Raw genomic sequence first — 27,722 nt, 5'->3', positions numbered from 1 at the left:
TTCCCTTTGCCAATAATACTCCTTTTTCTCTACCTTGCTAATTCCTTCTCAGACTTCAGATCTCTGCTGTCTATTTCTCTGCAGAGAGGCCTGTCTGACTTGTCCTGTCACTCCTGGCTCCAAGGATAACTCAGAAGTATCCTGTAAAAGGCATTACTCTGCTTATCTTTTTCTTATATCTTAATCAGAAGGTAATGTGTGTGTGTGTGTGTGTGTGTGTGTGTGTGTGTGTATGTGTGTAAACTTCCCTATGAATCTTCACCATTTTCTAAGTTCCCTGAGGGCAAATATCATATGTGTTTTGCCCAGCAAACAAAGCTTTCGCACAATCATCATTCAGTACATATTCATTAAATAAAGGAAGAAATAAAAATAAATGCAAGAGAAATGGAGCGATTATGATTAGCACACTGAAAATGTCAAATCCTAGAATACCTCACTGTTTTTTCTTAAGGCACATATCTTAATAAGAATATTGAACAAGAAGCAGAAGTGAACTTCTCTTTGGTATCTCCACAACTTCTCTTTGTGGAGATACCATTATTCGCAACTCAGCCGGAAACTCCTCTTAGATTTTTCCAAGACAGAAAAGGACAAAATTACCAAATATAAATCAAATGATCATACCGCTTTATAAAATATAAACTATCAGTAAATTCTATCAAGCATAATGCTTACTAAATAAGGTAACTAGTCTCTTCAAACATATTCTTTTCTCAATTGTGGATATCTTATGATCAGATTATTATTCAGAACAAGAACTTTTTCAATAAGTGATATAAAAACAAAGTGACTTTCCTTTTAGTAAATATCAGAATCACTTAGAGACCAATAGAGGGATATACTCTAAAATAGAAATAAACTATTTTTTAATTTTTATTTATTTTTGAAAGAGAGAGAGAGAGAGTGAGAGACAGAGTGCAAGCAGGGAGGGACAGAGAGAGGAGACACAGAATCTGAAGCAGGATCCAGGCTATGAGCTCTCAGCACAGAGCCCAACTCAGAACTGAATCCATGAGCTGTGAAATCATGACCTGGACGGAAGTCAGATGCTTAACCAACTGAGCCACACCGGTGCCCCAATAACCTATTTTTTTTTAATGTAAGTTAGTGTATGTTTCATAGTTGATCTTACATCTTAGTTATGCAGAGTAATGATCTGAGCAGTTTGTTCTCAATCATTGTTATACATCAGAATTACCTATGGAAGTTTTTTAAAAATGAAGATTTCCCAAGTCCAAAGCTCAGAGATACTGTTTTAAAAGGTATGAAATGTGTTCTGGGTACAAGTACTTTTTAAAAGGCTTTATTTCTGGTTTCAATATAAAGCTAAGATTAAGTGCCACTTGTTTCAATAGACTCAAAATTGTTTATGCTTGAGAAAAATGTCTGAATACTTCTTATAAAATAACCATGAGTAATTAAGACTGAGAAATTATATGGATCACCTTAATCGACCTGCTTTGTTGGGACAAGCAGTTTGCAATAATCTTCACAGTTGAAAAATATTGAAGTATAACCATTCAAAAGTTGCTTACTTCTTCTAATTTTCCATTTAATTAAATACTGTTTACTTAATTTAATTTGACAAATATTTGAGTGCTTGCAATGCCTAGGACACTTTTTTTCTGACATTGAGATATCAAAACTGTAAAATTTGATCATGGGCTTTATGTTCCTCTCAAGTGGAAACACAGATATACAAATTTTCTAAAAAAAACAGTGCATAATTGCCATTATAGTGTATTATGATACATAAAGTGTACATCCCTCCACACCCCACAACGTACACACAACTTAATGGAGAGATCAGATATTTTCATGGAGTGGTTGTCATTTGAGATGAGTCTGGAAGGATGAATAGGTTCTCACAGGGAGATGTAAAGAAGTGAGCAGTTTTGGAGCCGTAAGATAAGTGACGTATCTGGGAATTTGTGGATCAAGGAGAACACAGAAAGAAGTGCCAACTGCTGAAGACTACAAATGTCCCCTATATAACACTTTTTATGAGCATTGCAGAGACACATATGATGTAAAAATAGGAGACATAGATCCTATTCTTCAAAGAAGTGTTCAGTGATGTTTGGAGAAATACTGCACACATGAAATAGGTAAAGAATGGTATAATATTAATCCTAAATAATATAAAGTACTGACAAGTACTATCAAATCTCAGAAATGGCAAGCAACATATTGCAGACAAAAGAATAGGGCTAGCACAATCATGGCAATAGGTTAACTGGTTACCCCAGGTAAGTTAAAACACAGGGTTCCTGAAAGGGCATAATAGGAAATGAGGATGGAAAGGTGGGAGAAAACAAGACTGTAGGACGTCTTGAACATAGGGTCAAAATTTTAGGCATGTTTAAAAAAATTTTTTTTAATGTTTATTTACTTTTGAGAGAGAGAGAGACAGAGTGTGAGCGAGGAAGGGTCAGAGAGAGGGAAGGAGACACAGTATCCGAAGCAGGCTCCAGGCTCCAAGTTGTCAGCCCAGAGCCGATGTGGGGCTCAAACTCACAAGCTGTGAGATCATGACCTGAGCCGAAGTCAGACGCCCCACTGACCGAGCCACCCAGGTGCCCCAAAATTTTAGGCAATTTTTAATGGTCAATATGGATTCACTAAAGCATTATAAGCAAGGAAAATGACAGATCATTACAATGGGGAGTAGGGTACATTGCAAAGGGAAAAAGGCTGTCAGCAAATGGATAATTTCATGGTTACTGCCATAGTCCTAGCAGGAGGTAATGAGATCCAGGACATACAGGCAGAAAAAAAGATGCATTAGCATCTTGTGAGAGCATTTCAACTGAAGGACAAGGCCAGTGAGTTGGTGGGCATGAGAGTTACCTTTGAAAAGAGAGGGAGATATAAAGAGAACTTAGGAAGTTTAGATATGATGGATAGAGACCCAGTATTCACTGAGGTTCTTAGCAGGGGAGTGATTAAAAAAACTTATAAACTTCCATCAGTGTCATTTCTTTATTACCACCTTTGCTTCATTATCAAGAGTCTTTAACCCAAACTATTTTATTCTGACATGCCTAAAGATGTGACATCCCTTGTTGTTAATAAAAGAACAAGATTATCAATTCCTCCTGGCTTGCTTTCCACCATAAATCAAATATAGAAATTACATAAATGCTAAAAGTGTATGGTGGTTTGTTCTGAACATTAATCTCACATTCTTATCGACTACCTGGGAAGACACAAGAATTAGCATGGATAAGCTTATTCTGTAGGTAGAAAGTAATGACTTAATTTTATATAAGAGGTCCTTGTTTATTCTAAAATTAAAATTCCCATTTCAAATGACATAGTAGGCATAGGTAAATATTACTATAGGATCTGATTAAAATATATCATTATAGGGAGGGTAAATATATCCAGCGCATCTGTATTAATTCTGTTGCTGGTGAAAATGTTTCTGGTTTAAGAAAGCACTTGTCACCTAATTTTATTAGGGAGATGGATTTTCCATGATGAAGACAATTGAAAGCAAGGTTGGAATACAATAGGAAAAATCCTGAAAAAGTAATTACAGGCTCTCTAAAATATATTTTCAGGAGGTGAAAGCAGAAGCAAAGTTCACATGTAGCCCCTCACATAACCATATACATCTGCATGTCCATACATATTTTAAATCTTAACACTGAAAATTATTCAATAGGAACTCATTATGTAGAAATATAATACATTCTAGTAATATATAAAGTTGTATTATTAATCAATATAAATATCCCAAACATTAATACAAGTTACATCATTGAAGACTAACATAATAAAAACTGGCTAAATTAACCTTGACTTATCTGTTATACAGTAATTGCTAAATAACTGTAAAATACATTACATTCTGTTCCTTACTGTTCAAATTATAATGCCATTTTTAATCCACTTCCATGTTTATCTACATTTATCTAAAAAAAAATGGGAAAACAAATACTTACCAAAATGGTGGTAACAATCAAAGAACGATTGGATAAGGAATCTGTGATGTTGGCTGGCTTTCCTTTTTGACTTTCTGTCATATTCAGGCCACTGGCGGGATCCCAAGTTCCAATCTATAAAATAGCATATGTACTTTGTAAATTGTCCATCAGGCACCTGGGAGAAAGCACTGTAAGAGAAAGTTAAGACTGCTAACACTTATTATTCACCTCTGCTGCATTATCTGCTGTCGCTAAAGTAAAGGCTGCTTGTTTTAAGCATGATTCACTGCTCTGTGAAGTGTGTCCAGTGAAGTGTGACATTAAAGAACAAAATGATCCACTGCACTTCTACAGTCAGTATGGGAGCTTAATTTTCCATTCGAACTTTCATTCACCAAGATAAACCACATTTGATGATACCTTGATAGCTGGCTAGAAACTCATTAATAGTGCATATCTTTTACTGTAATGGATCTATCTCATCCTCTCATTACAAAGATAACATGCCATGTTATATAGACAAAGCTAAAGGAGCAAAACCTGGGAATCCAGGATAAATTAACAGGTAAAGGCAAGCTTGGAAGTGGCATTGATTGGTATTTTGCATGACCCCCAATACAGCAAATCTTACCCAAAATTGCCTTTGGAGCTTTTAAAAATGCACCTTTGCAGCATTCAAAATACTCCAAAGAGACATTACAGCACAATCTCATCTGAAAAACCCATTCCAGTACTTCTATCTGTATGCTATTTAATATGTACTTTAATTTAACTGATACTCTCTAATAATTAGGCCATACACTCTCAGTGTTCAGAAATTTTATACCCCCTGAACACAACCTATGGAATGATACAGCACACCTCTGGGAGACATGTATCAGTGCAGAACGCCACTGAATGCATAGATTGGGTGGTTTATGTAAACCTGCACCATTGCCCTGTCATATAACAATGGTCAGCACTGAAGAAGAACAAAAGTGGAAGAAGATTTAATTCAGTAGTTCTTTTCTCCACCCTCTCAAACTTAGAAGTCATCAATAGTAAAATTTGTTTTCCATATCCCTCTCACCAATGACCCAATGTGTCTATTTAAAGGAGAGGAAAACTATCAATTATCAATTTATCTTTAAAACAAAGCTGTGTAGGCACCTGAGTAGCTCAGTCAGTTAAGCATCTGACTCTTGATTTTGGCTCAAGTCATGATTGCACAGCATCCTGAGATAGATCCCTGCTCTGCTTTCAGTATGGAGCCTGCTTGGGATCCTCTCTCTCTTTCTCTCTGTGCCCCTCCCCAGCTTTCATGTGTGCTCGCTCTCTCGCTCTCTCTCTCTCTCTCTCTCTCTCTCAAATAAATAAACTTTTAAAAATACATAAATAAAATAAAATAAAACTTTATATATAAATTAAATAATTTTAAAAGTGACACTGATTTAGCAGGTAATATTTACCCTGGTCTACCTAAATATGTTAAAAAAAAGTCTAATTAGCACAACCTTATTCAACTTGATTATTATAATCTTTTTTATATTTCTATGTTTCATTGCATTTACTTTTTTCTCTCTTTTTTCATTTGCATACCTTTCTCAGTAACCTATTAAGATGTCTTTTTCCCTTTAATTGGAGAAGCACAAAAATAGAAATATTACTAATTTCTGTCCTTCATAAGAAGAATAGGTAAGCCATTCTAAAAGTTGTATTTAAGTGCGAACCCAAATATAATTTTTCTTTTTTAAAAGGATTTTATTTTATTTATTTATTTTTGGGGGGGAGGGCACAAAGAGAGGGAGAGAGAGGATCCTAAATAGGCACCACACTGTCAGCACAGATCCCAGTGTGGGGCTCAGTCCTATGAACTATGAGATCATGTCCTGAGCTGAAATCAAGAGCTGGACACTTAACCAACTGAGTCACCTAGGCATTCCCCCAAGTATATATTTTTTTCAAAAACACATTAACTATACAAGGGATTCAACATAATTTTTTTTTAATTTTTTTAACGTTTATTTATTTTTGAGACAGAGAGAGAGAGAGCATGAACAAGGGAGGGTCAGAGAAAGAGGGAGACACAGAATCTGAAACAGGCTCCAGGCTCTGAGCTGTCAGCACAGAGCCTGATGCGGGGATCGGACCCACGGACCGTGAGATTATGACCTGAGCTGAAGTTGGAGTCTTAACCGACTGAGCCACCCAGGCACCCCTCAACATAATTTTTTAATGATATCTAAAAAAATTTTTCTTGCCATATTTTCTTACATTGAGTTAATTTTCCTCTTACCATTAAAAACTACACGTTCCCAAAGTCTGGGTCAATATAGGACAAAGTCAAATAATACACTAAGAAAAAAATACTGATATCAGCATTCTCTCCAAAGTATATTATCTACTGGTCAATTAAATTACTTTAGACTATGACTACCATGATGCCATAAAGACGGTCAAATTGTAATTTAGGGTCAATAATGTAAAGCCTTCAGGGGCCAGACAGTAACATCCATGTGTGAAGAAAAAGGACATAAGCCAGTAGTAAGAGTTTCCAGGCAAAGGTATGCAACTTCTAAATTTCACAAAATTTCAAGGCAGAATAGCACGTAACAGTCACAGTCCAGACCCTGCTCTTCTGACAGCTGTGCTTTGAGGCTGCATGCTTCCAGAGTAGGTGATTCTTTTAGGTCCCAGTAAGGCATCACTACAGCTAATAGAGGCCTTACTAGGGAACTGGGTGGGGAAAGAGAGGATAATGTAAAACCTAGAATGCTTGCTGACCTGCTTAAATTGCTTCAAATTCAACATCATAAATAAATAAATAAATAAATAAACAAACAAACTCCATTGGCTAAATAAGACACATCTGCAGATCGGATTTTGCAGTGACTGGCATTTTTCTGCCCCTGGTCTATAATTAATACCTATTACACATTTGTCCTCTTAGATTTTCTTTCCTTTTTTTTTTTTTTTTTCACTATTGGCTACATAGCTAGATTTTTCAGATGTGCAATTCTACCAGCCAAAGCATTGGCAAACATCATTTTCCCACTGTCATCTGCCTAATGACATCCTTAAAACTATTAAGTTTTTCAACCTTCTACCCAAATCACTAATACAAATATTCCCAATTTTGCTTATCATCATCCCCTATGATTACTTCCATAAAAAATTATTTAGCCATATGTCCACTCATCTAAATATATTTATCTTGTTTCATTCTCTGTCTCTGGATGGAGGGGTTCTGGTTCATAGTATATGAATCCATAATTTCCTATAATCATAAATATTAGGTATTCCCTTCTACAAATCAAGTTTTCTGAACAGATTATTATAAGGTTTCAAAAATTTCAGTGGCATAAATTTTAAATCAAAAAAATTGCAAGATCCCTAGATTTTAAGTATATGGGGAATGTCTAATTCAAAACTTTCTATTGCTTGAGGGAATTGTCACCAGTGAGTTTTGGTTTATTTTGTTTTAATCACAAGAAACATGGCTAACTCAAGACAATCTTTTTCTGTTTTAATCTATTTTCTGAACACAATTTTTTCATTATATTATTTAATCAAGTCTTTAAAGTACTTTTTTCAGCTCCAAAATCAAATAAAAATATCTAAGTACTCTTAACCTCACAGAGTTGTTTTAAGTAGAGTGAAAAAACTCTCAACAAAGTGGTGCAAAGGGAATGTATCTCACTACAATCAAGGCCATATTTGACAAACCTACAGCTAACACTGTACTAAATGCTGAAAAGCTAAAAGCCTTTCCTCTAAGATCAGGAACAAAACAAGGATGCCCACTCTTGCCACTTTTATTCAACACAGTACTGGAAGTCCTCATAATGGCAATTAGACAAGAAAAAAAATTATCTGAATTGGAAAGGAAGAAGTAAAACTCTATTTGCAAATGACATGATATTATATACAGAAAACTCTGAAGACTCCACCAAAAACTATTAAACTAATAAACAAGTTTAGTAAAGTTTCAGGATACAAAAGTCAATATACAAAAATCTGTGATGTTTCTATACACTAATAACAAACTACCAGAAAGAAATATTTTTAAAAATCTCAGTTACACTTGCACCAAAAAGAATAAAACAACCAGGAATAAATTTAACCAAGGAGGTGAAATATCTGTACATTGAAAACTATACGACATAACACAAAAACAGACACATAGATCAATGGAATACAATAGAGGAGCCCAGAAATAAACCCATGCTTATATGGTCAATTAATCTATGACAAAGAAGGCAAGAACACACAATGGAGAAAAGACAGTCTCTTTAATAAATGGTGCTGGGAAAATTGGACAGCTACATGCAAAGGCATGAAACTGAACTACTTTCTATCACTGTACACAAAAATAAACTAAAATTGGATTAAAGACCTAAACGTGAGACCTGAAACCATAAAAAATCCTGGAAGAGAACACAGGCAGCAATTTCTCTAGACATCAGCTGACATAACATTTTTCTAGATATGTCTCCTAAGGCAAGGAACACAAAATAAAAATAAATAAATAAATAAATAAATAAATAAATAAATAAACAAACAAACAAAAAAACAATTGATACTACATCAAAATAAAAAGTTTTTGCACAGTGAAGAAAATCATCAGCAAAACAAAAAATAAACCTATTAAATGGGAGAAAATATTTGCAAAGATTATATCCAATAAGGGGTTAATATATAAAATAAAGAAATTTACACAACCCAACACCAAAATCAAAATAAACAAACCAATGAAAAACCCACAACAACCCAATTAAAAAATGGGCAAAGGACTTGAAGAGCCATTTCTCCAAAGAAGACATACAGACGGCCAACAAACACATGAAAAGTTGCTCAACATCACTAATTATCAAGGAAATGCAAATCAAAGCCACAATGAGATATCACCTTACACCTGTCAGAATGGCTAAAATCAAAAAGATAAGAATAACAGGTGTTGGCAAGGATGTGGAGAAAACTGGAACTCGTGTGCACTGTTGGGGGGAATGTAAATTGGTCAGCCACTGTGAAAAACAGTATGCAGGTTCCTCAAAAATTAAAAAATAGAAATACCATATGATGCAAGAATTCTACTACTTGGTATTTACCACAAGAAAATGAAAACACTAATTCAAAAAGATATGGGCCCCTATGTTTATTGCAGCATTATTTACAATAGCCAAGATATGGAAACAACCTAAGTGTTCAACAGTAGATGAAAGGATAAGGAAGTGGAGGCATATACGTATATATATATATATATATATGTGTATATATGTATATATGTATATATGTATATATACATATATACCTCATATTACACAACAATGAAAAAAGATACCTTGTCATTTGCGACAACATGGATGAACCTAGAGAGTATTATGCTAAGTGAAATAAGTCAGACTGAGAAAGACAAATACCATATGATTTCACTCACATGTGGAATCTTAAAAACGAAACAAATGAATACAGAAACCAAAAGGAGAATCAGACATAAACATAGAGAACAAAGTGATGGTTGCCAGAGAGAATGAGGGGTGGGAATGGGGTGGCAAAATGGGTGAAGGGGACTGGCAGATATAGGCTTCTAGTTATGGAATAAATAAGTCAAGGGTATAAAAGACACAGCATATAGAATATAGTCAATGATAATATAATAGTGTTGTGTGGTGACAGATGGTAGTTATACTTGTGGTAAGCATAGATAGCATAATGTATAGAGAAGTTGAATCATTATGTTGCATACCTGAAATGAATGTAACATTATGCATTAACTATACACAACCCCCCCCCAAAAAAAATCTACAAGGCATTAATGAAAGAAATTCTAGAAAACACAAATAAATGGAAGGATATTCCATAATCATGGATTGGAAGAATTGATATTGTTAAAATGGCCATACTATCCAAAGCTACCTACAGATTCAATGCAATCCCTATCACAATTCCAGTGACATTTTGAAATAAATAGAACAAATAACCTTAAAATTTATATGGAACCACTTGCATACACACACGCACACACACACACACACACACACACACACACACACACACAAAATCCAAATAGCCAAAGCAATCTTGAGAAAGAAAGAAAAAAAAATAAAAAGCAGAGGCATCACATTTCCTGAATTCAAAGTATATTACAAAGCTATAGTAATTAAAACAGTCTGGTGCCAGCTTAAAAAACAGACACATGGATCAATGGACTAGAACAGAGAGTCCAGAAATAAGTCCACATATATATGGTCAATTAATTTATGACAAAGGAACCAAGAATACACAATGGGGAAAGCACAGTCTCTTCAATAAAAACAGGACAGCCACATGCAAAAGAATTAAACTAAACCACTATTTTACACCATACACAGAAATTAACTCAGAATGGATTGATTTGAATGTAAGACCTGGAACCCTAAAGCTCCGAGAAGAAAACATAAGGAGTGAGATCTTTGACATAGGTCTTGGCAAATTCTTTAAAATCTGATGTCAAAAGCAAAAGTAACAAAAGTAAAAATAAATAAATAGGACTATATCAGACTAAAAAACTGCTGCAGAGCAAAGGAAACCATCAATAAAATGAAAAGGCAACCTACTGAATGAGAGAAAATATTTTGAAATTATACATCTGATAAGGAGTTCATATCCAAAATATATAAAGAACTATTTCAACTCAAGAGCAAAACAAAACAAAACAAACAAAAAACCCTACAAACAATCCAAATAAAAATGGGCAGAAAATCTTAACTCTTTTTCCCAAAGAAGATATAGAATGCCAACAGGTACAGGAGAATATTCTCAGCATCTTTCACCATCAGGAATATGCAAATGTTTTAAACATCATGTTTAAAACAGTCCTAGCGCAATGTGGAGTCTCCATCGTAAAATTTTTGTTTTAAAAATATCCTCAATAATTAGTTGCTTCTAAACATATGACACATTAAGTATACTTTGCCTGAAGGATATTTACCATTCCTTTAGAAGAAGGGACATCCCTGATAGTACTGTTTGAAGGTATCAAGAAATGGAAAGCATAAGGAATGTATTGATATTAAATGCTAATTCATATTTGGGAGGTGAATATTCTCTTCAATTGATCAAATATACACTGGTGGACTGTACATATCTCCATTAACTAGTATACTTTCTAGATAATTTACAAAGTCAGGTTCTCAGGCCTGTATAGTGGGATACAGAATAATGAAAACAGTTGTTTTGCTAAGTGTTGCAAAGTAGTTGTAGTTTTGCTAAGTGTTGCAGGCAAATAAGAGACTTTTTTCTCTTACTTACCTCACCTCTTCTAATGTTGGAATTTTTTTTAATGAAAAGTAGAGATAGTTATTTACGTTACTGTCCAATAACTAATAATTAATAATTAACGGTTGCATATTTTTATTGGGCTACATGGTAACAGAATTGGAATTGGTACCTGATGTCCCAAAGATAAACATGAACCATTTCACAGCAGTGCCTATCTGCTGCATGTCAGGAAGAATTCATAGTAAAGAACAATTACCTGGGAACTGAGCTACCTTCATACGTAAGTGATTTTGGCCTATGAGGACCATGCGAAGAACCGCTCAGTTACACCCCAATTACTTTCCTAAAACTATCTGTCCACCAGTTTCCACAGGGGCTGGAATTTCACCATTTGAGAAATACAGTGTTCACATGAGGACGATAAATCAGTAAATATATAATCATCTCACAGAAACGGATGACTAATCTAAACATAGATTTTTCACCTTTAGGATTTTTATTTTTGTCTAGGGCAGAGACAACCATAAATATTAACAAAGAGTTAGAGACAGGTGGTGTTTTTATTTTTTAAATAAAATTTGAATCAATTAATTAACTATTCTCAAATATAACAATGTGGTAACGTTCAATTAATTAAGGACTATTTTTCCAAGAATAAAAATGTAGTTCAGAGATTACATTAAAATCAAATCAATGCTTTAAAAATTATATTTACTATACATGCTTAATTCAAAGTCAGTATTTGGTATTCTCTGATGAGCCAAAATAAGAAAAAAAGTCAATATTTGGTATTCTCTGATGGGCCAAAATAAGGAATTGTGTGCTCTCAAATAAAATAATCCAATTGACTTCCAAACATAAATATCATCTGTAAATAGTTATTTTAAATATTTTACCACTCTGAAGGTTAAAAGTTATCAAGCAAAATAGTGACTATAAACATACCGGCACACAAACCAAAAATATTGTTACAGTACAGTTGTGAGATAGGGCATATAATGAATTCTAAATAAGAGTTAGACAAATTAAATGGTTAACATCTCCAAAGAAAAACCTCAGGCTTGGATCCTGCCTAGGATGCATTTTTGCTTTTTAAGAAGCAAACAACACATTTCTGACTAGTCGACATCACCATTAGCATTGCTTTCTTACAGAGAAGCAAAAGAAATCTCAATTCCTGGGAAAGTTGGGGGTCACTGTTGTCATGGGAACCAGAATATATGTATCAAATGCCATCAAAGAGAGAAAGATAAAAACTACTATGCATCAGGTATCTAGAAGTCTATCAAAGAAATAGTTCTCACCTATCTAGTGTGGATTTTCACACTTAGATAAATTTTGAAGACTGTAAATTCCATTCAGACACCTTTTTCATAGGGAGTTAATGAGTACAGGATTCTACAGGCAAGAGAAAGGTCAATAGTAAAGACTTCCATAGAAATTACCACTTGTTCTAAAAATATATATGTTCTATAAAAAGTTTTTCAAAAAGCAATTTGAAACGTGTTCTGATCCTGGAACATCTATGCCTGTAAATTTCGGCAGGCAGGGTTTCACTACTAATTCTCACCCTCTTCATACATTGTAAAAATATTTGAGTTTTCAGTAAGAAGCCTATGGATTACTGACACCAGTTTCTACAAGTGGGCCCAAATGCAAGCGGTAAATATTCAGATAAAAATGATGTCAAAAGTTGAAATGAAGCTTCACTTGAAAGTAAAATATGATAATTTTATACTTTATAAAAGTTTGCAAGTATGGATTATCTTGCTTTATATTATATATATATTATATATATTATATATACTATATATGTATATTTATACATATATAAATATTATATATAATATATATATATATATATAAATTCTTAACTTTGTAGAAATTGGCAAACATAGATTTCATAAAATGGCCTTTTGTAGCCACTTGTTTTTTTTCAAAATTTCCCCTAAGGATATACAAGTTAGAAGCTGATTTTATGATAAAAACATGCTGAGGCAAACACCATATTATTGTTCATAGTCCTAAACATTTCCAGGCTCCTTAGTACCGTATCTGGCCAGAGAAATGTATTGGTTTTAGCCTTATGGTTTTTTTCAAAATTAATATAAAATTAATACACAAAGCCAATTTTTCATAAGGATTAGACTCTTTCCTCTGAGAAGACAGAAAATTCTGTTCTCCAAGTTCTATTTTACATTTAATATAAATATTACATTCAAGAGGCTATCAGCAAAATAACCAAAACAAATAGCAAAGTTTGATGCTGGAAAAAAGCCATGAGGGTTACACAAGAATGATTTTAGTTCAACACTCTACTTGGAAGCTAGTATTCTCTAGTACAATAAAAATTCATTTGAATAGAGCCTTTTTTGTAGTTGTTGTTTGTTTGTTTGTTTGTTTTATTTTTGGGGGTTTTTTTTGGAGAGCACATAACATACATAGTAGTCACAAAGCACATTCAGTAAGACAACTCAACCATGTGGTAGGATTAACTGATTTTATTATTTTACTTATTTATTTTTAATTCAGGTATAATTAATATACAGTGTTATACTAGTTTCAGATGTATAAGTGATTTTATTATTGCGTTGTAGTTTCTTGAAATTTTTTTTTAAGTATAAGTGGTTATTTTCCCCAAAATGGTCTCTAGATAACTCACCTTGCAATGGAAATGCACTATTATCATGGAGTGTCATCAACTCGATTCAAACCTATCTTATATAAAAGCTTCAAATTGTTTTTGCTCTAAATAGAGTCCTTGTGACTATTGAACATGTCAATATTTCTTAACATCTTATGCCATTTAATAAGGTCTTTTGTTCCAAATGAACCTGGCCTTTCCTAAGGACATAGATAAGCTTCAAAGGACTAGGTAAGTAAGGTTAAACCACTTCCAGTGGTAAATCATATCCTGGTTACATATTCAAAAAAATATAAACTAAAAAACCTCATTTTATTGTCAGTTATGAAGACATTTTTATTTTCCTAATGTCGATTTTTCTTGACCTTATTATTTTTTCTATTTCTTCCTCTTCTGTCAAGTAACTTCAGTAATTCCATAGACAGACTGAATATACAAATAGACAACAGTTTGACCATGTATGAAAATAGAACTTGACCCTGAGCCTCTGGAGCAAACAACATGGGAAGCCAAACCACAACCTCTAAGACATCAGCCCAAAATGGTCAAAATTTATTCAATAACCCCCAGCTTCCCTATTTTTTGCCACCATTCCAACTCAGGATCAATCAGAGAAGCTTAAATATGCCCTCCAAACAATCACCCTAAATGCCCCCTTCTCATTAGCCCATCTCATTTCCTCATGTCCACAATCTCCAATCAGAACACATCTGAGGCCTCTTTTTCCACGATAAAGCTTTTCCACTGACCAGCCCACCTGTGCATCTCTGCCAAATGCAAGTGATGGTGGCTACAGGAAACTCTGAATAACTTCTGTTTGTTCTCCTTTAAGTGGTCTTTGTTTATTTCCACACCATAAACTTATATGATGAAAAAGGGGAACTTATATAAATAATCATGTTTACTCGTTGATAAGAATTGGAATGTCAAGATTAAACTTTGCTATGTGGGATGCATTGTGCATCCTTATAAGCTCAGACTTCAGTGTTCCCTTCTCCTATACTCTAAAATCCTGTACCCCTTGAAGCCTTGACTCATAACCCCAACCCTTTGACTAACTACTGGGTTTCTCTGTTCTCACTGTGTAGGTGTGGGGCAAACCTGGAAAAAAAAATTGTAATGCTGTGCCATAGGAAAATAACTTTGCACCAGACACTTGAATAAGCATTCTATGGGAAGTACCTTTCATGATTCTCATGGTGACCGTGACCCTTCATTCATTCAAGTCAATATTTCTTGAGGATATACTTTGTGCCAAAGACTTTGCTAGGCCTTGAATATGTAAATAGTGGGACTGGGGGCAATTTTTTTCTATCTAATAGGACTGGCTAGGAACATGGTCATTTTTTTTCATAAAAGTACACATAAATACATAATAACAGATTGTAATATGTGCCAGGAAGGAAAAGTACAGGGCGCTATGAAAAACTTAAAATTGCTTAGGCTTATGGGACGTCTATCTAAGAAAGAAAGATTTAATCTGTGACATCCCCCCCCTTCCCCCCCCGCCCAAGATGAGTAAGAGTTAGCCAGGCAAAGGGCTAGGGGTTGGTTTTCCAGGCTGGGAAAACTCTACTGCCAAAGTAATAGAGAAAGCTTTGTGTCTGTGTAAAAAATGAACAAAAGCCAGTGTAATTAAAACATAAAAAAACATCTAAGATGGTGATAAGAGTTGAGAGGGGAGGTAGGCAGTACTTTGTAAATTATATTTGAATTTTAATCAGAATGCAGTAGAAATAAGTGAAGGGATTTAAACAGAGCAATGACACGGATTGATTTACTTTTAAAGACACTGCTCCAGCTACTGTTGTGTGAAGAATGAATTGTAAGGGGGAGTAGAAAAGTGAGGCTTATTGGGGTTCCGATGTAGAAGTCCAGGTGAAAGGTACCCTGGCTATGATTGCAACAATGGATGTGAAGAGAAATAGATGGATTCTAAGCATATTCTGGAAGTAGAAAATGCAATATGTTCTTCAAACTGACCAGAAGAATTCAAGCTGGGAAAACTACTTATTCTTATATTCCTTCTCCTATTCTTGAATGTTGAATACCAAGCTCTTAAAGAAAATGAACTGTCCTATTGCCTGAGGTAGACAAAATCTGGAATGGCACCTACAGTCCCCTAACCCCCTTATTCTTATTCTCCAGGCACCCCCATGGCCTGGAGAGCGTGTATGGAAAGACGTAACGGGCTGTGTGTGCAGTATTAGTGACCCTTCTTAGACAATGGCTAAATGGGCTGGGTTCTAATCACGGTCCCAAGGAAAATATTCAATTTGATCTCTGGGCACTAAGTGGAAAAGATGTGTTCATAGTCACATTTCAACCCCAAACTCAGATCTTTGAACATGCCTCACCTTTCTCTGTCTGTTAGAAACAAACCTGTTCCTTTCTGGTTTATCTGCTCCACAGTTGTTAACATCAGAAGCATGGACTTCTTCCTATTAACTGTTTCAGTCCTAAGGTTCACCTTTCAGAAAGTGATCCAAAATCTATGATTTTCATGACATATTAAAAAGTCATCTTTATTTTTAACACTTAATACTGCATAATCCTATATTATACTTTTGTGAGTCCATTTATAATTGGCAGATTTCCTTCACTAGAGTATAATCCTCATGAGGGCACAAAATAGAGGTTCACTCTATATTTGTTAGAGAATCAAATGAATAAATGAAGTGTGTTGGACAAAGATTACCAAGATAAAGCTAGGAAAAGGTGGTAGGCATGAGGAGAAGTAATGGATAAAACCAACATTTTACACATTATTTGGTTCATTTTCCTCACCCAGTCATGATAAAATAGAATTGAGGATAATTAAATTCCTAGCCTTGACACCTATAAAGATTGTATTTACAGGTTCTTTCAGAGGCCATGATATTCTCACTTCAGCTTGTCCCAGAGGGAAGCCCTTTGCACTCTACAATTTTTGAGATGAGGAATTTGGCACAGAGAACTTGGATGGAAGGGTGAAGTTCACACACTTGTGATAGAATTGTAATTGTAATTTAAAACTCTTGGATCACATCTGTTGAACCTGCCAAACTGTGAACTCTATCAAAGTAGGAACTCTGTCTTTACATCTATGGGTTAGTAACTATATTCTTCAGGACAAAGTAAAAGTAAAGTCAGCAAGACTCATTAGTTTTCTTGAATTAGCTACTGCCATCACCCCCTGATGTAGTTGAAGACACTTTATTTTGGAGAGATTAAGAAACTTGTCCATAAATAGTAAATGGCAGAACAAGGATTTGAGCCCAATTCTGTCTGAATCCACACCTTGATTTCTTAACCATTCTACTAAGTTAAAATATCAGTACATTTTGCTACTTAGCAGCAATTTACTCCTACTACTCAAAGTCAAATCCCTCACAATGGCATTTACAAAAAAATTCCCATTATTCTTAAGATCTGACCAATCTAAATCCCACCACCATCTTTTAGCTGATGACTCATGTACTGATTTTTGAAGATACGGGAAGACTTTGATTTGAACTTTTAATTCCCCTTCTCTTTAACTTGCCTTCACTCAATATCAGTACCTTACGTGCCTTCTCAGATTTTTTTCCAATTTCTCTCTAATGACAATTTCCCCCACTAATTTCTTCATCATTCTTTGATTTATGCTTTTATCATTGGCTCCTTCTACCTTTACCACCTGGCTCCCCCATTACTCCTCACAATCATAGTTCCAATGCTCTGCTCTTCCTTGAACTAACAACACTGCTGAAGATTCAGTTACTGCCTTCTGTTACTCTTTCTTCATCTCTCACTTCCACTCTCAGAATAGTTTTAACTTCATGGCTTCATATTAAAATAATTTCAAACTATAATATCTTCCAATGCATCTCATAGGCCTTTGCATTTGTATTGTATACATTGCAAACATTTCAACATGGTGCTCACTTTATGACTTAAATCTAGCATTTTAGCTCTATATCCTACTGAGTGTGCGTACACATATACATATGTTAAATCAAACACTATGCTATGTGTTTACACATGTTATTACCTCTTTTTGCAATGACTCAATCTCTACCAATCAATAATTCTCCATTATTCAAAGCCTAGTTCAAAGTACCTCATATACTATGACTCTATACTTAATTATATCCTTTGTCAGAAATAGTCTTTCATCACTCTTTTAAAGCTTGAAACATTTTTCCATTGTATGTATTCACAAATGTGTTATCTGATCACTCTAAATAAAAAGCTCCTTGAATATAAAGATTGTGTTTAATTAATCAAAACAAAATTTCAAATTTCAGAGGAGTGTACAAAATATTTTTGAAATCTCAAGGCAACATGTATAGCTTATCAGAATGGTTGATCATCACATGTACCTGGTAACCATTATATTCAGAGTCTGTCTATAATCCACATTAGAACCTACAGAAAGATTCTCTAATGTTTCCTTTATAGGGTCTATCATAATAAGAAAGCATTACAAATATAAACAAACTTACACTACTATATTTTATAGTAAGCATATACCCAAATTCTGTAATCCTTGTCTGTACTTACCTCAATCCCTACAAACAGAATCAAGTAAGATTCTGTGTATTTATGTTCATACCTAATTTATTTTGTGTACATGAATTCGGACATTTCACATGAATATGACCCAGCTATGGAAACATACTTCTGTATTTAATCCTTTTTTTATGACCTGCTCTAAATAGGAAAGTCTAGGCAAACAAAAGTATAAATATTTTTTAACTACTGTATTAAATCTGAAGGTCAATAAAGATGATATGCATCTCATGGTATAAGAAAAACCTGGGTGAGAAAATAAAATATTTCATTGTCTTAAGACACCCATTATCTTTAAATACTAAGTCTCCATTATTATACTCAATATAACAAATTGAAGATGTATTCTTAAGAGTTATTCAATAAAGTTAAATGCCAATGAAATGTGGCTAATAGAGGGAATATTTCCATATAATATCTTCCCATTTAATCTTTCATTTAATAATTTAAGTAAATAAGTTGAATGACTCAAGTACCTTTTCCAAACCTTCTTCCTTCAGGCTGATCACATCCAAATCAAAATCTGTTCGCAAGCCATTGGTTTTATTGAAAGTTATTCTGCCTGTGAGACCTTCCCAGTGTGCCTACAGGGAAAAAAAATGGATTAGTAAAGGAAGAAAGAAAGAAAGAAAGAAAGAAAGAAAGAAAGGGAGGAAGAAAGATAGATAAAACATTTTTTTCACACAAAAAATAACAAACATTATTTTCTTCTCCTAAATTGACATCACTACTAATTTTTAAAACATTTTTTTCTCTTCTGAACTTTAGAGGATTTTTTTCTACAGAAATTATCTTAGTCACAATACAGAATTTATTACAAATTTTTCATTTTAAATAATGCCCTTTATAGGCATAACTTTTTATGAGAAATTTGAAGATTATGTTTTAAATAGCAAACTTCCTTCAGCAAACTGAGAATAATTTAGTTACATATTATAATAAATGAGATAGTCAATGTCTCACTGGAGATTGCAAATAGAATTACTATTATAAAATACCACTCCTAAATTCATACTAATATGAACATAAACTTATTTTATTACAAGGAAAGAAAATGAATTTAGGAAAACCTATGTTATACAACTTCAATTACGCACTTTCCTCTTAGAATAATTAACTTATTACTTTATTTTCCCTTAAGTGAGACTGGGAGAAACATATCCAAATTACTTCATATCTAACTATACTTCGTGTAAAAAGAGCTTTCCATGTAGTAGGAAGTGGAAATAAAATTTTCCAGTTATATAATGGGTTCACCCATCACAGGTAAACAAATTTTTGAGTTTTAGTTTTAATATAAAAAGTTTTCTCATTCTGCTAGCTACATAGACTTTTCCATATTTGTCATTTAGAAATAATTTATAAAACTAGCTATATATGAAAACTTTAAGTAATGTATACTTACAGTTAAATGTTTGAAAGAATATACACCAAGATCCAAAAAAATAAAACCAAATAGATTATAGGTAACATTTCAATAAGCACTACAAATGGATATCATTATCACATTTCTTAGGTTCCATGTATTTCTATACTTATGTATAGGGATCCCAAAACAGTTTTAGGCTAATAAATTACAAATAAAACAGAAAATATTACAATACATATCTACATACATATTACAACATGTCATCACTGAGTTTAAACATGTGTTAACCAGTCTCCAATAAGGAAGAAAAAAATATTGTTAACCCAAACTCTTCCAAAAATAATAACCTCAGGTGATTAACAAAAATGCATATTAGTACAAAAATAGACATTGTGAGCAGTAAGTACTGGGGCGCCTGGGTGGCTCACTCAGTTAAGCATCTGACTCCGGCTCATGTCATGATCTCGCAACCGTTTGTGAGTTCGAGCCCCGCGTCGGGCTCTGTGTTGACAGCTCGAAGCCTGGAACCTGCTATGGATTCTGTGTCTCCTTCTCTTCCTGCCCCTCCCCAGCTCACACTCTGCTTCTCTCTCTCTCAAAAATGAATAAACACTAAAAAAGTACAGAAGTAGAAGCGTAGGATAATAAAACAAATCTGGGATAAAGGCAGTATAAGGAAACGCTCATCAGGTGAAAATGCACAACTAATAACAGTGAATCACAAATTTAACTCTGAACTTCCTAGTGACCAAAGCAATGAAGAAAATATGATCTAAACACAATACATAGGGTCCATATTTTAAGACATACCAACTGCCCAGGAGAAGAAACTTTTCATGGCAGTGAAACCTGAGAGGAGTGTCTCCTGTTGGTCCTCATAAAGAGGCACACTGTGTGATTTAATGGACAAGGTCCTCAGCAACACCTTACAATAAATATAATAGTGAGTTTCATGCAACTGTTTCTTATATGACTGTTGAACACACATCTCAGTACTCATATGCTGCATTCAGAAAGCATTTCTTCAACTAGCCAAGTCTGTGCACTATGTTTGCAGCCCTTTGATGTTCAGTTTTAAACCAGATGTAAATGTAGAATGTGAAACAAATAAATGAACTACATATTCTTCAGGGAGTGTCATTTCACCTATCTGAGAATATGTTAAAAATTACACAAGGAAAATTCATAGGTATTCTTTGCCAAGGAACTGGAGATTCTTTTAAAAAAATTTTTTTTAATGTTTTTATTTATTTTTGAGAGACAGACAGAGAGAGAGAGACAGAGAGAGAGAGAGAGAGAGAGAGAGAGAGAGAGAAAATGGGGGAGGGGCAGAGAGAGAGGGGGACACAGAGTCCAAAGCAGGCTCCAGGCTCTGAGCTGTCAGCACAGAGCCTAATGCCAGGCTCAAACTTGCAAACTGTGAGATCATGACCTGAGCTGAAAATTGTTAATTTTGCTTGTGCAGAGGAAGAAAGTAAGTTTAATTAAAAGATAAAAGTTCACCTGTGAAGAAAACTGAACTAATCTCAAATCATTCACCTTGAGGACAAAAGAGAATAGGCACATGTGCTTCTCCTGACATACCTCTTTGATTAGGCTCATAAAACGGGTCCCAAAGCGCCAGGGTTTGTGTCTATTACACTGTAAGGAACTGACTGTCATCTGGGGAAACTGTTGGACGCCCACAGACACCACGTGCACCGCATCATACATTAGAGCAGCGTCAGTCTGAAAGCCAAGAAAAAGGAAATATGGAGTCAATACAACATGTGAAACCCATGACAGAAGGTCTGGAAGGGGAGAGAAGGAAGAGGTAAGAGAAACATATACTCAGTTTATCTTTATGTAAGTGAGAAAACAGTATTTCCCATGATCTGGTTCTCTTAAATAAGGTATTGTTATCAATTACTACATCAGCTCCATTAGAACATTTGACCTATCCTCCCTTTCCTGAAGTAATAACCCAATTTCATATTGTCCTAGTATCTTTGTTGAAGTAGGAAATGTGTGAAGACATTCATTATTTTATTTTTTTGCCACCCCCTCTGTCTCTGCCTTACTCTGTCTCTACACACACACACACACACACACACACACACACACACATACAATGAATGCAATTAGGAACATTTTAAATGATTAAATAAATTACATATTGTATATAAAAGTAAATAAACAATTTTCTTGTATAGGAAGAACAAAAGAGATTTGAAAGGAGATTCACCTAAAAAGCTTCATTATAACCCCTGATCTTTTCTTCAATATAATTTTTCAGAAGATTCAATCTCAGAAATGAATGCTACTGTTTTGAATCTCAATACATGTATTAATCCCTTTTTAAGAAACTAAGCTTAATCCCCTGTCCTGTTTTCTTTTCCCCCAAATTTCCATATGAATAAAAGTTCATTTTGTCTTCTCAAGTAAAACGAATATGAATTCTGTGTTTGCACCTGCTCAAATGACTGTCCACTTTAGAAACTGATGATAAAAAATAAAATGTTTTTAAGTCGAAACAAACCAGAGGCTCCATGACCGTCAGCGGCTGTGTTAAATGGAGCCTCACATTGTGTTTGACGGATGGATGCCAGGCTCACTACCTACAGAAGAGGGCCACACTGACAGTACTGCTAGAAATGAACTTTGGGCCATCTGCTTGGCATGCTTCGGAATAAAAGCATATATTTCCTCTTCTCATTCACACAATTAGTGAGCTGTGAAATGAATTCCAAAATGGATAGGAACCCCGTAGATTATAGCGTTTGCCACAATACAATACAAAATGAGTACACACAGTAGCTTTCATGCAAATGGATCCTAAGGAGCTTTACCACATAAAATAGAAGACGGGTAAAGAGCACAATGCAATGACAGAACATAATAATAATGTCATTTTATAGTTCATAAATCTTTGGGGAATATAGCTCAGATTCATAACCTTCACTTTGTAAATACCAGCTGACTACTTTCGCATACTCTGATGGCTGCAAAGTGAAAAGAGAATCATGGAGTTGATACAGGCATACATCATGAGCCTGAAGATTAGACTGATATTTGTCTTTGGCCTGAAGTAACATTCAGGGGACGTATACAGCACACAGGTGGTCATAAAAACAGTTCCCACAATATGAAAGACACATTTGATTTTAAAATAAAATAAATTAAAAAAAATATCACCGTTAACAAAGGTGGAGAGGAATGAACACTTTCAAACACTACAAAGATAAAGGGCAATTTTGCAACTTGCAAAAGAAGCCTTAAAAATATCCATGTTCTTTTTAACCCAGTAATTTCTTTCTGGAATTTCCCATAAGGATATCAGGGATAAGACAAAAGCTACATACATGATTTATTTTTATTTATAAAGTGGAAACCTACTGAATGTTCAAATTAAGGAAACATAATAAAATCACAATGATATTACATATAACTAATAACTATGTTTTGAAAAATAATCAATTAGATGAGAAATTGCATGGGATATGATGCTAAGTGTAAACACTGATGATAACAGAGCTGTATGTCCAGCATAAACTATTATACATCTTCATGTACTTCATTATGTACTATTTAATTTATTTAATTCTCACAATAATGGTTTAATAAAAGCACCACTATTGTTCCCATTCATCAATTGACAAAATCAACTTTGGGAGATGTTAAGTAACTAGGCAAAGTCACACAGTTATTAAGTGGAAAGACCCAGATTCAAACAGACTCTCTGCTCATAGCTAGTATTCTTAACCACCATATTACATGTTATATCAACAACAGCAGATCAAAAAGAAGAAAATACACCAAAATGAAACCAATAATTACTCTTGAAAGTTAATAATTAATGGAACTTAATGTTTTCTTTCTATGTATTTTTCTACAGTTTTTTTTTTAAATTAGAAGATTGCTGAATACCATTCAATAATTCTCAACATGAAAATTTTTATCTATTCCCACAAAAATAACTAAAAGAACATCAATACAATATTACTACCATCCTGCCATGATTTACTTATGTGATATTATATGACTTACATGATCTTATATGACTTATATGGACGTCCTAGAATAGTAATCTTATCTAAAATGGCAATGCTGAGAAAGTATTTTACTAATTTAAGAGTTCAAAAACTGCTTTTGCAACAGAGTTTCAGTGTCAAGATCAGAGGACACACTAGCTGATAATAAAACTATTTAAGATCTATGATTTTAAATGTAATTATAAAAGATAAATAATAAATTTAAAAAATAAAAGATAAACAAAATTTTAAAAAGAAAGATAATATTTATTAAATATAAGAGAAATATTGGAGAAAAAAAGTATAAGTACTTAATTTGCTAATCAAATTATTTCTTGAATTTCCAGTTTAAAATATGCTGATTTATGATACAGTAATACACAGAACTTCTGAAACTACTCTCTACTTATTTATTGTTGTCCTACTTTTAAATTGGTTGTTTTATGTAATAATGAGATATTTTCCGTATATACCTGATATCCTGTCAGACTCAACTTCACTGTCTTATTTACAAATCTATATGTACACAAATTCTTTCACCTTTGTAAAGTTGTGAGAAAACTCTAGTGTTTCAAAAATGTTTTTCTTATTTTCACAAGAATGCATCTGCTTGAAAATGTGTCTTATACTAGTAATAGCATTAGTTAACACTCATTTAGTATTCACTATGTAGGAGGCATTCCCTTTAAACCATTCCCTTTAATTCTCATAGCCATCATCCACTTGAAATCCACTGAGTTTGTATTAAGTAGAAAATTAAGTCAAAGAACAGTTAAGTAACTGGCCTTAGCTCCTAGCATGTCGAGGTGGAGATGGATTCAAATCCATACAATCTATGCAGAGTTCACATCTTTCTCTTTTTTTTTTTTTTGCTCAGAGTTCTATATTTAATAAAGCAAAACAGTGTAAATGCTTTTGAACTTACAACATGAAATATCAATAAGTACTTGAATGCATTAATCCATATTATTTTTCAATAAAGCAGTGAATACTCGAGACCCACTCGGAAGATGGTGGCGAAGGAGGACGCTGGGCTCACTGCGTCCTGCTGATTGTGTAGATTCCACCCACATCTGCCTAAATAACCCAGAAAACTGCCAGAAGACTAGCAGAATAGACTCTCCCCAGCCAAGCGTAGATGAGAGGCCCATGGAAGAGGGTAGGAAGGGCGGAGCAGTGGTGCATGCTACACAGACTGGCGGGAGGGAGTCAGGGTGATGGAGGATCAGCTCCATGGGCAAGGCAGAGCCCCAAAGTCTGGCTTGCAAAAGTGGAGGGACCAGATGGAGTGTGTTCTGACAGCCAGAAGGACTTAACATCTGGAATGATATAAGTCAACAGCTCTGGTCGGAGAGCAGGAGGGAGAGTTGTTGAGCCTCGGAGGACAGAGTTCAGCTTGGCAGGGAACAAAGGCACTGGGAAGCCCCATGTCCCTCGCCAATCCCCCATCCAAAATCCCAAGGGAACCAGTTCCCATCACAGAACTTGCTTGCACAGCTCAAACACCCAACGCTGTGCTTCTGAGGATCCATTCCTCCCACAGGTCTGCCTCCCTCTGGTTGCCTCAGGGCCCCTCCCGAAGTGAATACTGAAGGCAAAGCAAGCTGAGCCTGCCCCTCCTACCCCTGTGCACTTTGCAGATCCACCCAGGCTAATACGCCAGATCCCATCGAAGCAGTACCACAAGACTGGCAGTGTGCAAGTAGCCCAGACAGAGGCCACACAACTCCACAGTGAGTCCTGCCCCTGGGAGAGGGGAAGATAAGGTACACACCAGTCTGTGGCCCCAGCGGTGGGCTGGGGGCAGACATCAGGTCTGACTGTGGCCCCGCCCACCAACACAAGTTACTCCAGACAGCACAGAGGAAGACCCCTGCAGTTCCCCGCCATTCCAGGGACTATCTAAAATGAGGAAACAGAAAAATTCTCCTCAAAAGAAACTCCAGAAAGTAGCGACAGCTAACGAATTGATCAAAAATGATTTAAGCAATATAGCAGAAAATGAATTTAAAATAATAGTCATAAAATTAATCGCTGGGCTTGAAAAAAGTATAGAGGACAGCAGAGAATCTATTACTACAGAGATCAAGGGACTAAGAAACAGTCAGAAGGAGCTAAAAATGCTATAATGAGCTGCAAAATAAAATGGAGGTGACCACAGCTCGGATTGAAGAGGCAGAGGAGAGAATAGGTGAATTAGAAGATAAAATTATGGAAAAAGAAGAAGCTGAGAAAAAGAGAGATAAAAAAATCCAGGAGTATGAGGGGAGACTTAGAGAACTAAGTGACATAATTAAACGAAATAATGTATGCATAATTGGGATTCCAGAGAAGGAAGAGAGAGGGAAAGGTGCTGAAGGTGGACTTGAAGAAATCATAGCTGAGAACTTCCCTGAACTGGGAAGGAAAAAGGCATTGAAATCCAAGAGGCATAGAGAACTCCCTTCAGATGTAACCTGAATCGATCTTCTGCACGACATATCATAGTGAAACTGGCAAAATACAAAGATAAAGAGAGAATTCTGAAAGCAGCTAGGGATAAACATGCTCTAACATATAAAGGGAGACCGATAAGACTTGTGACGGATCTGTCTACTGAAACTCGGCAGGCCAGAAAGGAATGACAGGAAATCTTCAATGTGATGAAGAGAAAAAAATATGCAGCTGAGAATCCTTTATCCAGCAAGTCTGTCATTCAGAATAGAAGGAGAGATAAAGGTTTTCCCAAAAAAACAAAAACTGAAGGAATTCGTAACCACTAAACCAGCTCTACAAGAGATCCTAAGGGGGATCCTGTGAGACAAAGTACCAGAGACATCGTTACAAACATGAAAACTACAGACATCACAATGACTCTAAACCCATATCTTTCAATAATAACACTGAACGTAAATGGACTAAATGTGCGAACCAAAAGACATAGAGTATCAGAATGGATAAAAAAACAAGACCCCTCTATTTGCTGTCTACAAGAACTCATTTTAGACCTGAGGACACCTTCAGATTGAAAGTGAGGGGATGGAGAACTATCATGCGACTGGATATCAAAAGAAAGCTGGAGTAGCCATACTTAGACAAACTAGACTTTAAATTAAAGGCTGTAACAAGAGATGAAGAAGGGCATTATATAATAATTACAGGGTCTATCCATCAAGAAGAGCTAACAATTATAAATGTCTATCGACCAAATACAGGAGCCCCCAAATATATAAAACAATTAATCACAAACATAAGCAACCTTATTGATAAGAATGTGGTAATTGCAGGGGACTTTAATACCCCATTTACAACAATGCATAGATCATCTAGACACAGGATCCATAAAGAAACAAGGGCCCTGAATGATACACTGGATCAGATGGACTTGATAGATATATTTAGAACTCTGCATCCCAAAGCAACAGAATATACTTTCTTCTCGAATGCACATGGAACCTTCTCCAAGATAGATCACATACTGGGTCACAAAACAACCTTTCATAAGTATACAAGAATTGAGATCATACCGTGCATACTTTCAGACCACAATGCGATGAAGCTTGAAATCAACCACAAGAAAAAGTCTGGAAAAACTCCAAAAGCATGGAGGTTAAAGAACACCTTACTAAACAATGAATGGGTCAACCAGGCAATTAGAGAAGAAATTACACAATATATGGAAACAAATGAAAATGAAAATACAACAATCCAAACGCTCTGGGATGCAGCTAAGGCAGTCCTGAGAGGGAAAGACATTGCCATCCTGGCATATCTCAAGAAACAAGAAAAATCCCAAATACAAAATCTAACAGCACACCTAAAGGAAATAGAAGCAGAAAAGCAAAGACACCCCAAACCCAGCAGAAGAAGAGAAATAATAAAGAGCAGAGCAGAAATAAACAATATGGAATCTAAAAAAACTGTAGAGCAGATCAACGAAACCAAGAGTTGGTTTTTTGAAAAAATAAACAAAACTCATTAACCTCTAGCCAGGCTTCTCAAAAAGAAAAGGG

The 27,722-nt window shown here is 34.9% G+C and overlaps 1 protein-coding gene across 4 annotated transcripts in view; it reads right to left on the bottom strand.

Moving 5' to 3' along the window:
• The window catches only part of GRIK2 (glutamate ionotropic receptor kainate type subunit 2), a 649,982-nt gene that overhangs the window by 239,742 nt on the left and 382,518 nt on the right, over window positions 1-27,722 (bottom strand). For 3 of the 4 annotated variants that reach the window (XM_042986881.1, XM_042986877.1, XM_042986878.1), the window contains exons 8-10: window positions 21,305-21,448; window positions 18,828-18,935; window positions 3,954-4,067 (exon numbers count right to left, since the gene is read on the bottom strand). In XM_042986881.1, the coding sequence (XP_042842815.1) occupies window positions 3,954-4,067; window positions 18,828-18,935; window positions 21,305-21,448 (366 nt within the window). Of the gene's footprint in view, window positions 1-3,953; window positions 4,068-12,531; window positions 12,573-18,827; window positions 18,936-21,304; window positions 21,449-27,722 lie in introns of those variants that run through there. The other variant, XM_042986880.1, reaches the window with a different exon arrangement.

This window comes from Panthera tigris, chromosome B2, assembly GCF_018350195.1.
Source record: "Panthera tigris isolate Pti1 chromosome B2, P.tigris_Pti1_mat1.1, whole genome shotgun sequence".
Classification (NCBI taxonomy): Eukaryota; Metazoa; Chordata; class Mammalia; order Carnivora; family Felidae; genus Panthera; species Panthera tigris.
The sequence above is the reverse complement of the archived record's forward strand: the minus strand, read 5'-3'. Positions and strand labels throughout refer to the sequence as shown.